Source organism: Papio anubis, chromosome 6 (genome assembly GCF_008728515.1).
Source record: "Papio anubis isolate 15944 chromosome 6, Panubis1.0, whole genome shotgun sequence".
Classification (NCBI taxonomy): Eukaryota; Metazoa; Chordata; class Mammalia; order Primates; family Cercopithecidae; genus Papio; species Papio anubis.
Genome location: NC_044981.1, coordinates 74,441,351 through 74,456,255, shown reverse-complemented (window position 1 = coordinate 74,456,255; position 14,905 = coordinate 74,441,351). Strand labels below are relative to the sequence as shown.

Sequence of the window (14,905 nt, the reverse complement as noted above, 5' to 3'; positions counted from 1 at the left end):
TGAGTATTCACTTTCCAACTTCATGTAGTTTTAAAATGTTAGTCTAGTTTTCTAATTAGTTTGTTTTAATATTATTTAATAACTTAGCCAATAAAAAATATTGGGACATGTGGAGTGTCCAACAAATCCAAAGTATATTTTACTTTAAAAATAAAGAAACTATAAGGTATGTTTTTTTCCCATAGTATACACATCCTGTAAAGGAGTCAGGTTTGAGCTGTCACAAGAGGAGACAGGTGCCGCCCCAGGGGATGGATCAAAACCTGGAAATAAATCAGCTGTGGGTGGCACGTAGCCTGGCTGTCATGCCGAGGCTGGGAGTTTAGTAGAGATACTGGAGTTGATAATGGAAAAATAGTAATCTATGATAAATTTGTCAGTTCATATCAAGAAATGGGCTAGAAATCAAGGCTAGGCAAAGATGGGATGAAAATGTGCTTTTGTGGTTGGCCTGGGCTTTACCAGCGTCCTGTCCTTATCTTAAAGGAACGGAGTGACTGGAAGAAGCAAGTGGAACAAGAGGGTGGCTCCCAGGCATTCCTGCCACTGACCTCTGGCCCCTGTTCTTTAACTGGAATCGTCAAAGATAAATGAAAGTTGCTTAGGGTGAATGCACATTGAGAACAGGGAATCGCATCATTCTTTCACCATTTCTGCTTTAAAAGTCGAGCAGCAGTTACGCAGCTATCTACTGTGTGTGTGCATGCATGCACGTAGGTGTGTACAAGACATACCCTGTTGTAACTTAGTTTTTCTCTGTAAAAAAATCTGTTGGCTTATCTTGTCCTGGGAATGAGGTAACTTTTTAAAAACATTTTTCTGATATGTGTTTTCCAATTTAAATACAATTCACTGAAATGTTTTCTTTCTAGTCTCCAGAGAATACAGAGGGCAAAGATGGATCCAAAGTAACTAAACAGGAGGTAAGTATATCTTTGACATCCTATATTTAATTATTTACATTAAAATGTTTAATATCGTTAGGATTGTCTGCATCTGAATGAAATGGGGAGAATCATATGAACAAAGTTTAATATGAATGAACAAGGTTGTTAAGACTACATAAAACAGCGATAAGTGTCTATATGTAGTCTCGCTTGGCCTAGATTTGTTTCAGTTGGATATATTGATGAGGCATTTTCCACTTACTGTGTTGTTTATATTTCTACCTATCAGCCCTGCTTTCCGTTAAAGCAGATACTGAGAATTCCTTCTGGGCAAAGAGTAATATAGTAGGTAAATTCATCAAGGAGAACAAAGTCTGCCTTTCACAGCAAGAAAATGAAAGACTGTAGATCTCATAAATTCTATGCTCTAATGAGTAGATTATAAATCAGTTTTTAGGTTCTGAATATTTTGCCTGAGAAGGATCATCTCTAAAATCAAAAACTATAGGCCAGGCGCAGTGGCTCACGCCTGTAATCCCAGCACTTTGGGAGGCTGAGGCACGCGGATGATGAGGTCAGGAGATAGAGACCATCCTGGCTAACCCAGTGAAACCCCATCTCTACTAAAAATATAAAAATTTAGGCGGGCGTCTGTAGTCCCAGTTACTCAGGAGGCTGAGGCAGGAGAATGGCATGAACCCCGGGAGGCAGAGGTTGCAGTGAGCCGGTCAGCACCCTGCACTCCAGCCTGGGCAACAGGTGAGACTCCATCTAAAAAAAAAAAAAAAAAACTATAGAGGGATACAATGTGTCAAAATATTAAAGCTTTTTTTTTTTTTTTTTAATGAAATTACTCTTAGGATATTAGGATACTTAATTAGGCAATGATCCAAAGATATTTTGTATTAAAATTCAGAAACCTCCAAAAGTCCAGAAACTTGGAAGAGATTCTTGGATTTGACCCTCTGTGGTTATTACCATGAACCTCTAAAAAAAGATGGGCGAAACAGTAGGAAATGAGATATAACTTTGATGGCAATCATTCCCTTTGCACAGAGCTTTAGAATAGGTGGAAAACTGCAGCTGTTACCCTTGAACTTATCAACTAAAAGGGGTCATGAGTGAGACAAAAACAATATCTAGTTACAGGTTCTTTGATTGGGTGATTCATAATGTGGTTAATAATTCAGAGGAGTTTGTCATGATACCAAAACCCCTGCACAAGATTTGTACAAGGAAATTCATTCTGCCAAGTGGAAAATCTTCAACAGAACCTATAAAGAAATAAGTTAAAAGCAAAACAAACAAAACCGTCTGTCCCCATGATCCATGTACCTAGCATTCACTGTTTAACAGAGTTTGGAATAATCATGAAGTTTTTTATCCAAAGCACAGTCACCACACATATGCGAGAACCAACCAAAAAATGATAAGAACCAACCAAAAAGTGATAAATGCTTGAATTTTCTTGGGAAATGGCAAAATGTGATTTTTAGAACAGTTGGCTAAGTATAACTAACCTTAATGTTTTTAAGATTTGGACGCCAAAACAAAAGCATTTGGGTTTTTCCTTAGGGACTGGCATTTAAATTGATTTGTCAGTCAGAAAACCTAGGAACACCATGGCACCCAGTAATCTTTGATTGTCTTCCCAATTCCACTACACCAAAAGCAAATCAAGCTGGTGAGAATATATATATAAAGGATATGTGTGTGGTTTTGTACAGCTGTATTATACATTTTATTTTATTTTGTTTTATTTTATTTTATTTTATTTTTTGAGACAGCATCTCACTCTGTCATCCAGGCTGGCGTGGGTGAGGTGGCGAGATCGTAGCTCACTGTAGTCTCTATCTCCCTGGCTCAAGTGATTCTCCCATCTCAGCCTGGGACTGTAGCTGCATGCTACCACACCTGGCTAATTTTTTTATTATGTTACTATTTTTGTTATTTTTATATTTTATTTTATATCATTTCTATGTATTTTATATATTTTTTGTTAATAAAAATGCTTTCTTAACAAGGCTCTACCTGTCATTTAAGCCAAGGCCAGATTAAAACTCATGATAATGACTTCAGAACATCAACACAGTTATTTAAAAAGTGAAAAGGTCAGTTAGTTTGCTGATGGTTTCGGGTAAAAACTGTCAGTATATTGATTTTTTTTTTCTTTCCCACTGGATTGACTGAATTTTTCAGTTATGTCATCGAATATGCACCATCTTGACTATGGTAAATGGGTAACAGTTACTAAGGGGGATTCTCTTTTGAAAATCCTTTTCCACTGCCATATTAGAAGGCATTGTGCAGAAGATAGTACTTCAGGGGACTTGGAAGGTAAACAACCAAAATAATACATTATAGTCATTACCATCAACAGTTACAAACCCTTTTACATCCATTATTTTGTCTGGTCCATATAGTAATTCTAAAATGAGAGGAAGCAGATTATTCCTCGATAAAAATGTATAAGCACCTATAATGTGCCAAGCACTGTTCTAAGCTCTCCAGATCCCACAGTGAACAAAACAAGCAAAAATCCCTGCTTTCATGGCACTTCCTTTTAGTGGGAGAGAGAGTAAAATAAAATGATTGAATATTAACTATGAAGATAAACAAAGCAAGGAAGGCGAATAGTGAATGTCAGAGAAGTGCTATTTTGGAGGACAGATTGGCAGATGTTATCCCTATTTTAACTAGAGCAAAGTTCTCAGAGAAACGTGATTTTCCCTGGGTATTAGAACTTGTAAATAGCAGAACCAGGATAGATATCTGCATCTCCTGCTCCAAAATCCGTTATCCCTATGGCCCTTTTATGGCAGTCCTAAAAATCTGGTAATCCAGTATCCATTTTTCTGTCTTGTCTATTCCCAGCCAAGGCTCTGAGGTACAAACTATTCTACTTCCCAGTTTTGAAAAGAAGGCAATTTCTTTTTAAGTTTTTTTTTTTTTTTTTTTTTTAATAGAAGCAACTTGACTTTTGGGTTTTGCTTGGAGGTACATGGTCAGGCTCAGGAGCAAAAAAATCTCTTAAAAATAAAAATACTCCCACATTCCAAAGGAATGGTCCGTGTGTTTCAAGCAGTATCCAGCAAAGTACAGTAATTCTATTGAATGTAGCTATCCCCGTGTACTTTGTCATTGGGAGATTAGACTTCTATGTTGCTTTTGCAACCAGGATATTAAAGTAGAAGATTTCATGTCTTTCAGAGTAGGCTTCACCAGAATTTTCCCCAACCTAAAGGATGATCATGCCTATGGGATGATGCCTATGGGATAATTCCATTGTGACCAGCAGCACCTATATACCGTAGTGACAAACCCTCACATTTGTCATATCTGTTTGTCATATTTATCAATGATGATTTTTCATTCTAAAAGCCCTCCTTCCCTCCCTGAGAGGTAGTAAAATAATTGGATATTGGCAATTAAGAAAAACAAAGCAAGGAAGGGGAATAGTGAATGTCAGAGAAGTGCTGAGGAGCAGTCTCTGGACCACTTTTCCTGAGGATTCACAATAAAAAAAAAAAAGAGAGAGAAATTCTTAATATCTTTTTTTTTTCCTTAGCAGTCCCACCCAATCTGAGTCTCAAATGAGTACTTCACATGTTAGTGTTTTAACAGGGAAAAAATAGCAGTCTCATCTATTTCATATCCAATAAATATAGTCCCATAGTTTATAGATTTTAAGGCTGTGAAAGCTGATGGAACTTTCCAGGAAGGTGTCCATACTTGCATGCATAATCAGTACTGCTGACTGTGAGTGAAACGTTCATCTCAGCCTCCACTGTTTGCAGTGAAAATGAAAATGTCTTATGATGGCTACTGGAAAAGAAAATGTAAGAAAGGTCTTTTTTAATGGCATAGAAAGAAGAGCTGGGAAATTTTAGGTAGCAAGTCATAAATTGATTTTATAATAAAAGATAGGATTTTTAGGGACTGGCTACAGCTTAGGCTTTTTTTTTTTGTTTTTGTTTTTTCCCCCTCATTAATTTCCTAGGCTTTTTATTTTGGAACTCCTGTACTGGACCTGAATTTTTAAAAGGTATTAAGTCCTTTGAATCAGAACAACTGTTAGGCTCTGCAAAGCAGTGCTTAGATTGGAATGTCTCTGGAAATCCCAAAGAGCTCTCTGGCATCACTTAGTCTATTCAGCATGTTCAGGTGTTCACATGGAGAGGAACAACAGTGTCACAGTTGGGGAGCTTTTCTCATGATTTTGCCTCACTTCATGGAGATTTTATTCAAGACAACTAGATGGCAGATAGGGAGGCAGTTTTGAGTTATGGCTAACATGTTTGGCCCCTTTTCAGGCCCCAAACTAAAGAGTAACTGAGTAGTGGCTCTAGGACTTCTTCCCCTCCCCACAAGTTCACAGTTGCTGTATGTTTCTGGTGCTTACCCCTTCTGTTCATCTCAACACTTATTGAGGGCCCCTGCTACATATTGGAGCCACAGAAATACAAGAGAAGGTGGTCCTGTGCAAGAGGGGATGGAGACATGAGTCAGATGAAGTGAATGTGAGGCAAGACCAACGTGGTGCACATGAGTTGACATCAAGTGGAGAGGGAGTCAGATAAGGTTCTTTGACCTCTCTTTAGCAGGGAGACTGCCACTTTCATCTTGGAAGGTGTTGTTCTGCCTGCTGTAGTTTGTCAGACATGGGTTGTCCTTGAGGCCACACTGAAGCTTCAGAGCTGAGCTCTGTTGGGTAATTGGAAGGTGCTCTTTTCTCCTCTATGCTCAGAAAGTACATTAAAAAAACACAAGATACCCTCTTGTTGCCCGGTTTACTTGCAAATGTTGCCTTTTCTTCAGTATACTCAATACAGTTAACCATCCTGGGAAAAGTATTGCAGGATTTGGATTCTGGTTCCCAGGGACTTGTGGGTGCACTGTCAGGAATACACCCTTGAGAACCATAGCAGGCACTGTAGTTCCTATGGAGAATCTGACACACACTCCTCCTGTACTAATTCACAGGGCTATGTGCTGAGCTTACATGCTTTTACTCTGTGCAGCGAGTGTATCCCACCCAACCACTTAACCTGCACAGCCTCTCATTCTCAGCACATTCTCGTAGCTGGCCTTAAGTCCAGCTCTGATTTTTCCTCGAGACCCCAGGGTTAAAAGTATTCATGGAAGCTCTGGCCCTTCATTTCCTTCTGTAGTTTAAAGAAAGATGAGTTTAGCTTCTCTGGCTATTTTCAGCAAGAAAGTTCTTAGATGTGGAGATGGCAAGAAATATTTCTTCCAGTTTGGCCTGACTGGCTGACCTAGACTGACTTTAGCCCCACTTCAAGAATTCCGTGATTCCTCATAATTATGGCATGGGTTCCTACTGACCATTTTTGCTGTCCCCCTTAGGAAAAATTATTTGAAACATTTAAGCTATTATACTGAGGCAAATTCTGCATGAGGAAGTGAGAACTAGGGAAAGGCTTGGATTCATTTATTCAGCAAATACTGAGTTTATACTGTATGTTGGCCAGTACACTACTGTACTGGAGATGGAGCAGTGAATTAACCAGACAAAAAGTATGGAGTATTTATTTCTGGAGCACTTTTTTAAAAAGGCAGTTATACTTTTACAATGTGAAATCCCTTGGGGAGCCACTGTAGGTTGGATGGTAAGTAGAATATCAATTTTGTGTGTTATTGCTGAAATGCCTAGGACAGTTCTTTCAATTTAGATTTTCTTTGCAGGGTCATTTGCTGTTAACTTGTAATATCCTTGAAGAAAAAAAGATTTCCCCAAAATATCAATCTCTACACAATTTCTCTGTAAATTTTCTAAACTTTGAAATTAAAAGAAAAAATTAATGCACTTTTAATTCTAGTTAAATCCTTTGAACGTATACTACTAGATAAATGTGTTTGTTTTGTTATCGGTAAAAAGAAGGCTTTCTAGTTAACTGCCAAGATTTGTAATCATTTTCATTTCTAACATAGCAGCAAGATGGGGAACTCCTGCTATTTTGGTTTCTACACAATTGCATAAGTCTCTTCTTGTATTAACTTAAAAGCTTTAGTTCCATTTTTAAGGAGCTGGAGTCAGACTGAAGACTAGCTCTTAAATAGCACCTCAATGTTCTTGCTGTTGATTTTGTCATAAAAGTAGAGGTTTTAATTCGGGATAAAGCCTAAATTGATCTTCATTTCCCTTACTTATTCACCACACCCTGAGTTGGGAGTAGCTGTTTATTTGAACAGTGTACCTACCCCTTTTTAGAAATACTTCCTCTTGAGTGTCATGGTGCCCAGGGGACTTGGGATATGTTTCATTGTGCTTACCTGGAGAAGGTGATGGGAATCATACATTATAGTCATTCAACAAAGTAAGGTATATTAAGAATAGATTTTTAAAAATCAACTTCGTTTTGTATAATCACCAAAAAATATGTATATTTTCCATTCCCTTTGTAGCCCACAAGACGGTCTGCCAGATTGTCGGCGGTAAGTACCTTAGAACCACTTCAGCGTTAGTTCTTATGAGTACATGGTCCCTTTGTCCAAAGTGAAGCAGCAAAAGGAAGATTAAGATGGTTTCCCATGAGTTTATTTTCTTTTTGAAAATTACCTAGGGTCCTCACATCTAGCAAATTTGACCAGTGTTACCAAGCAATTGACTTGATCAAATGTGTCAGACAGTGGCCAGCCCCATTACGAAGGATATAAAGCAGGATGTTGTTTGACATTGCTATATCTCTGACACAAAAGTAGTGTATTAGGCAAAGTTCCAGTCTTCAGATTCTACCTGTGATGCGCTGAAGTGGACAGAATTCTGATTCTCTGTCCACAACTCATACTTTACAATGTTTATATGAGAATGTTCTGAAAGTTGTCTGAATCCATATATTGTAGCCTCATTTCAGACCTTAAGAATCTTTGTAACAGTAATAATTCTACTTCGCTATTTGGAGTCTCCTTCTGTGAGCCAGTAAATTCTTGTGGGGTTAGAATACAAGCTGAGATGCGCAGATGTGGCTGAACCTCCAAGGTGGACATCCTCCAGCTCTTCCTCATCAGCCTGTGCTCCGTACTGGCTCTTATGCTCTTCTCTTTCGCTACCCTGCTAAGAGATTAGCTGGACTCCAGCGGAGGATTTTGTTTAAAATTCCTGCAGCCCAGGCTTTCCACTAAGAAGGTAGAGGGAAACGCACTGGTATTTTGACTGACACTATATTAGTATATCCTCATACTAGCTATTACAGAAGCTTCATGCTACTTTGGTCTTCAGGAAAGCATGGATTTCATTCTCAACCCAAATCTGTGTCTGGTACAATATAGGGAATCAAAGCAAAAATAGGTATTAGGACCACTCACAAGTTCGGAAATACAGCTGTTTGGATCAGGCGAGCCAGTGTTTCACGTGAGTCTCATAAGGAAGTGTATTAGTCTGTTTTCACACTGCTGATAAAGACATACTCAAGACTGGGCATTTTACAAAAGAAAGAAGTTTAATTGGACTTACAGTTCCATGTGGCTGGGGAAGCCTCACAATCATGGTGGAAGATGAGGAGCAAGTCACATCTTACGTGGATGGCAGCAGGCAGAGAGAGAGCGAGCTTGTGCAGGGAAACTCCCATTTTTAAAACCATCAGATCTCATGAGACTCATTCACTTTCATGAGAACAGTGCAGGAAAGACCTGCCCCATAATTCAATCACCTCCCACCAGGTTCCTCCTATGACACATGTGAATTGTGGGAGTTACAATTCAAGGTGACATTTGAGTGGGGACATAGCCAAACCATATCATTCTGCCCCCAGCCCCTCCCAAATCTCATGTCCTCATATTTCAAAACCAAACATGCCTTCCCAACAGTCCCCCAAATCTTAACTCATTTCAGCATTCACTCAAAAGTCCAAAGTCTCATTTGAGACAAGACAAGTCCCTTCTGCCTGTGAGCCTGTAAAATCAAAAGCAAGTTAGTTACTTCTAGGGTGAAATGGGGATACAGATATTGGGTAAATACCACCCTTCCAAATGGGAGAAATTGGCCAAAACACAGGGGCTACAGACCCCGTGCAAGTCTGAAATCCAGCAGGGCAGTCAAATCTTAAAGCTCCAAAATGATCTCATATGACTCCTTTTCTTGCATCCAGGTCACGCAGATGCAGGACATGGGTTTCCATGGTCTTGGGTAACTCCGCCCCCGTGGCTTTTCAGGATACGTCTTCCCTCCTGGCTGCTTTCACAGGCTGGCATTGAGTGACTGTGGCTTTTCCAGGCACACAGTGAAAACTGCCAGTGGATCTACCATTCTGGGGTCTGGAGGGCAGTGGCCCTCTTCTCACAGCTCCACTAGGCAGTTTCCCAGTAGGGACTCTGTGTGAGGGCTCCAACCCCACATTTCCCTTCTGCACTGCCCTAACAGAGGTTATCCATGAGGACCCTGCCCCTGCAACAACGTCTGCCTGGGCATCCAGGTGTTTCCATACGTGTGAAATCTAGGCAGAGGTTCCCAAACCTCAATTCTTAACTTCTGCGCACTCGCAGGCTCAGCACCACACGGAAGCTGCCAAGGCTTGGGACTTCCACCCACTGAAGCAACAGCCCCTGTACCTTAGCCACTTTTAGTCACAGCTGGAGCGGCTGGCAGACAGGGCACCAAGTCCCTAGACTGCACACAGCAGAGGAACCCTGGGACCCTGGGTCAGGCCCGCAAAACCATTTGTCCTCCTAAACCTCTGGGCCTGTAATGGGAGAGGCTGCTGCAAAGCTCTCTCACATGCCCTGGGGACATTTTTCCCATTGTATTGTGCATAGCATTTGGCTCCTCATTACTTATGCAAATTTCTTCAGCCTGCTTGAATTTCTCCTCAGCTCAGAAAATAGGATTTTCTTTTCCGTCACATTGCCAGGCTGCAAATTTTCCAAACTTTTCTGCTCTGTGTCTCTTTTAAAACTGAATGCCTTTAACAGCACCCAGGACACCTCTTGAATGCTTTGCTGCTTTGAAATTTTTTCCACCAGATACCCTAAATCATCTTTCTCAAGTTCAAAGTTCCATGGATCTCTAGAGCAGGGGCAGAATGTTGCCAGTCTCTTTGCTAAAACATAACAAGTCACCTTTGCTCCAGTTCCCAACAAGTTCCTCATCTCCATCTGAGACCACCTCTGCCTGGATTTCATTGCCAATATCATTATAGGCATTTTGGTTAAAGCCATTCAACAAGTCTTTAGTAAGGGTCAAAGCCGTTCAGCAAGTCTCTAGAGAGTTCCAGACTTTCCCACATTTTCTTGTCTTCTTCTGAGCCCTCCAAACTGTTCCAACCTCTTTCTGTTACCCAGATCTAAAGTCACTTTCACATTTTCAGTTATCTTTCAGCAGCGCCCCACTCTTCTGGTACCAATTTACTGTATTAGTCCATTTTCACACTGCTGATAAAGACATACCCAAGACTGGACAATTTACAAAAGAAAGAGGTTTTATTGGACTTACAGTTCCATGTGGCTGGGGAAGGCTCACAATCATGGAGAAAGGCAAAAGGAGCAAGTAATGTCTTACGTGGATGGTGGCAGGCGAAGAGAGACAGAGCTTGTGCAGGGAAACTCCTGTTACTAAAACCATCAGATCTCATGAGACTCATTCACTAATCATAAGAGCCGCACAGGAAAGACCCACCCCTGTAATTCAATCACCTCCCACCGGGTTCCTCGCGCGACACATGGGAATTGTAGGAGTTACAATTCAAGATGAGATTTGAGTGGGGACACAGCCAAACCATATCAGGAAGACGTGTCAGTCACTAGGAGGACTTAAGAGCTGGGGTTGCTGTTGTGAATCTCCAGGCAGTTAAGGGAACACACCTTGTAAGTCAAATGAAAACCAAAATTTAAAACGAAGCTTTTCCTGAGCACCAGAAACCAGCAATATAAGCACCTTCCACTGAGATCATTCCCTGTGCTACGGAAACAGAGCCTCCTCAGAGGCCAGCAGGATTACGGACTTCAAAACCTCATTTCCTGGTCCCATCAAAACACTTGAATGCTGGGTCACAGGGAAAGGTCTGCCCTACAGAAAATAATATAAAAGGAAATTGTTTACTGTAAATGGAGAAAACATGTATATTAATACAGCATATCAAAGCTTAGGATGACAAAATGTTTTAAATTCTGAAAATGTAAGAACCATGAAAGCTGCTATATTTGGGCTGCAGATTTAGGGTGATAAGAAGATTAATAAAAACATCTCTTACTTTTCAAGCTCAATTTTTTTTTTTTATTTGAAAGGTCATTTCTAACAGCCAATCTTCTGAAAACGAACTGTCTACAATTTCCCTTTATGCACTTGATGAAAAGGGGCAGATTCAGTGTGAACCTGAATTACCTAGAGGCAGTAGGGAGGAACATGTATTTTTCTCCACAGGGGGAGACCCTGGCCAGTGTTTTCTATTTTAAAACCATTCTAGTGCCGGGAGAGATGTACACTTTTTTCTAGTTCTATGAGAGAAATATTTGCCCTAAAGTATCTACAGAAAACTCCTGGAGTCAAATGGTTATCTTTCCCCAGTTACCCGCATGTGCCACCTGGTCTCAGGCCCCTGGGAAGCTGGCCAGGGCTGAAGCATTGTGTGGCAGAGGGACCGTGGTCACACGGTGTGTGAGTGCTGCTCATGGGAACTGGAGGGAGGACCACATGAGGCAGGAAAAAATAGTTTCCTAGGGGACTCTTTGGCTAATAATATCTGTGAAAAATTTTAAACTTTGGGAGCTAACAGTAGACATTTTATCATTATAATTATGTTCTCAATGAAAACCTCTAGGGACAAATGAGCCCAGCATATCTGGTTAGGCAAAAGATTCTCACCTTGAGCTGGCATTGGAGAGAATAAAAGTAGGAAGAAGCTTGGCAACAGAAACTTGAAATCTACATCAGAAGTGGAAGGATTTGGAAGTGATTTTGAAATACTTCACAGGCAGCAGTCTTCATTACCAGCTGGGCTTTGCTAGTGATTGTGCTGTGATTTCTAGATTGTTAGGAAGGCCAGTGCAACTGAATTCACTGAGTCCTTTGGCCACGGGCCTGAGTCATCCCTCTTGCTGCTGTGCTGTGATAAAAGGAAGAACAGACACGTAGGAGATAGAAGCTTAGACCTGTTCCCGGAGAGCTATTCTGGACCAGGGAATGAGGAGTCAGCTTTTCGATCTCACCTGCAGTTCCCTTGTGAACCCAGGGTGAAAATAGTTATGAAATGCAGAGATCTTTATGCTGTTACCTGGTGCTGAAAATAGGATGAAATACTTTTTAATGACCAAGGCCTTGTCAAAATGGATAGTTGTCTTTGTTAGTCTTTTTGCGTTTCTTTTGGTGCTGACAGTTGTCTTTTTCAGTATTTGTGTAATTTAAATTATCTTTGCAGAAACCTGCTCCACCAAAACCTGAACCCAAACCAAGAAAAACATCTGCTAAGGTAAGAAGTGCTGTTTCTCACTTTTGGCTTTTTAAACAATGAACAAATTATAATTCCCTACCTCAGAATCATTCAAGGAAAGGCCATATTTAATGATCCAAGCTAAAACCGTTACCACTGTTATGGGCTTTCTTAAAGGCATAAAGCACAGTTTTCTGCCTTAATAGGAGTGTGTTTTCCATTTGGTCAGTGAGGCACAGGAAGTCAGAGATGTTACTCTGAGAAGCCTCGTGTCCAAAGGGGGTTTGGCAGCAGCAGCCTCGTGAACATGCGGTTCACATGGCGCGCAGCGGGGGTGAGTTTGGGCCCTGGCAGCACTGCCTCACTATGGGAGGAATTTGGGAAGGGGCTTCTGACTTCATCTAACTGGATTTTGCCAGCCAGTCTGAGGTCTAATAATAACAATATAATAATGCCAGCAGGTAATACTAGCATTTATAAGGCCCTTAGAGTATGGCAGATATGGTTGATTGCTTTGCTCATACGACCTTCACATAAACTCTATTGAAGTAGATACAAATATCCTGTTTTGCAGATGAGGAAACTGAAATACAGAATTCTTAGGGAACTTACCCAAAGTGGCTTTTCTGCTCTCTACCCTTCGGTATTGTCCCATGTGAATTGTTTGAAACTTACGTGTATAGTGGTGTGAGTAGGTGATTTCAGAAACAGAACTCACTTTTGTTGTTTGGTCTTAAAATTAGGAACTTTGCTTCATCTGGGCTGCATTTCCTGGCACCTTCCCAGCTTTCTAGTCATGCAAGCCATGTGTCTCCACGTGAGGGGTTTCATTGGAAAGCAGCAGCAGAGCCACCCCCTGGCTGGGTTCTCCCCCAGCTCTGCCTCCTCCTTCCCCAAGTCCTGCTGCTGCTGTCTCCATGGCAGAACCACTTCTCCCCTTACTGGAGGGGAGGTCCACTGAACAAATCCAGGAGAGGAATCATTGTGTTTTCCACAGAAGAGAAAGTACACTGGACTTTCTGTGCAACCTGTTATTACATTTTCACAGAGACTCATATTTGTGCAGTGCAACTCAGCTGAAACCCAGCAAAATTGGGCTCCCGTGTCTCCATAAAGGCCACCATGATGGTGATGGTTGTACTTCACCTTGTGTTTGGACAGAAACTGATTGATTTTGGCCATCATCACACCATGTCTAACATTCTCTTTCCCTCTGCTTTGATCCCCTGTTAGAAAGAACCTGGAGCAAAGATTAGCAGAGGTGCTAAAGGGAAGAAGGAGGAAAAGCAGGAAGCTGGAAAGGAAGGTACTGCACCATCTGAAAATGGTGAAACTAAAGCTGAAGAGGTACTTTTCATAAATACCTCCCACTGATTGAATCAGTGTCTTTAAAGAAATTTCTCAATCCTTCAGCCGGTGATAGCACGTTCTTAATGTCTCTTTTTATTGCCTGTAATGTTATTGCAGATCCACATCTCTCGCTCAACTGTTAATGTCTCAACCTCCAGAGGCACCCCACCCAGCACACTGTCAGTAAAGGGGCAGATTGAAACAGTGAGAGTTAAGGGTACAGTAGAAAATTCTGCATGTTTGCAGTGACTAGAATCAGATAGTAGTGTGGTGGTTTTTCGTTTTTTGTTTTTTTTTAAATTATCATGAAGAGTGGGAGCTTGCAGGTAAGGCTTCTGTGGTTGTTTGAAAAGCAGAAAGCAATAAATGCAAGAAAGTGTTTGTGTAATGTATTTCTGCTTTGTCTCTTCTTCACTCAGAGTTGAAATAGGTTTTGCAGTAAAGCTGGAAGAAAAAAAGAAAACAAATGTTCAAAACTGTGTGTTTGTGTGTGGAATTTCCTTTGCTTATAGTAGTTTTAGTAGTAACTATATTTTTTTTTTTCCTTTCTTTTTCACAGGCACAGAAAACTGAATCTGTAGATAACGAGGGAGAATGAATTGTCATGAAAAATTGGGGTTGATTTTATGTATCTCTTGGGACAACTTTTAAAAGCTATTTTTACCAAGTATTTTGTAAATGCTAATTTTTTAGGACTCTACTAGTTGGCATACAAAAATATATAAGGATGGACATTTTATCGTCTCATAGTCATGCTTTTTGGAAATTTACATCATCCTCAAGTAAAATAAATATCAGTTAAATATTGGAAAGCTGTGTGTAAGATTGATTCAGCATTCCATGCACTTGCTTTAAAATTTAGTCCTGTGCATACTGTGGTGTTTTTACTGTGCATATTTGAATTTTTCATGCAGTTTTTCTAGAGCAATAATCAGTGGTGCTTTTGTATCTAGGTTTTATGTGATTTTAATGAAACATGGATAGTTGTGGCCACCTGCTGACTATTTGTGGTTTAAAATAAAAGGTTTACTTGTCTGCAAAATACCTGACTTTTAGTATCTTTACTGCATTTTGGGAGTGTTTCATTTTATTGTTGCAGAAGATATAAAGAATTTTGATGGACCTTGCCATAGCGGTATCTCCAATAAGTCAAATAAGATTGGTTCTTAATTTTCTGGCCTTTAACGTCGTTACTATTTTAATAAAATCATCTATGAATGCTACTGTAGAAGAATTACATCTAATTCACTTTATACCAGAAGTGGCCAGCAATGATTACTGTATAAT

At 40.3% G+C, this 14,905-nt stretch overlaps 1 protein-coding gene across 5 annotated transcripts in view; it reads left to right on the top strand.

Annotated features, from left to right (window-relative positions):
* The window catches only part of HMGN3 (high mobility group nucleosomal binding domain 3), a 34,219-nt gene extending 19,559 nt beyond the window's left edge, over positions 1-14,660 (top strand). The window contains exons 2-7 of one of the 5 annotated variants that reach the window (XM_009205570.3): positions 873-923; positions 7,314-7,343; positions 12,257-12,307; positions 13,502-13,615; positions 13,736-13,835; positions 14,178-14,660. In XM_009205570.3, the coding sequence (XP_009203834.1) occupies positions 873-923; positions 7,314-7,343; positions 12,257-12,307; positions 13,502-13,615; positions 13,736-13,835; positions 14,178-14,191 (360 nt within the window). In that variant the 3' untranslated portion in view covers positions 14,192-14,660. Of the gene's footprint in view, positions 1-872; positions 924-7,313; positions 7,344-12,256; positions 12,308-13,011 lie in introns of all 5 variants that reach the window. The other 4 variants (XM_003897829.4, XM_003897828.4, XM_009205569.3 and 1 more) reach the window with 4 other exon arrangements.
* Positions 14,661-14,905: the final 245 nt, after the last annotated feature.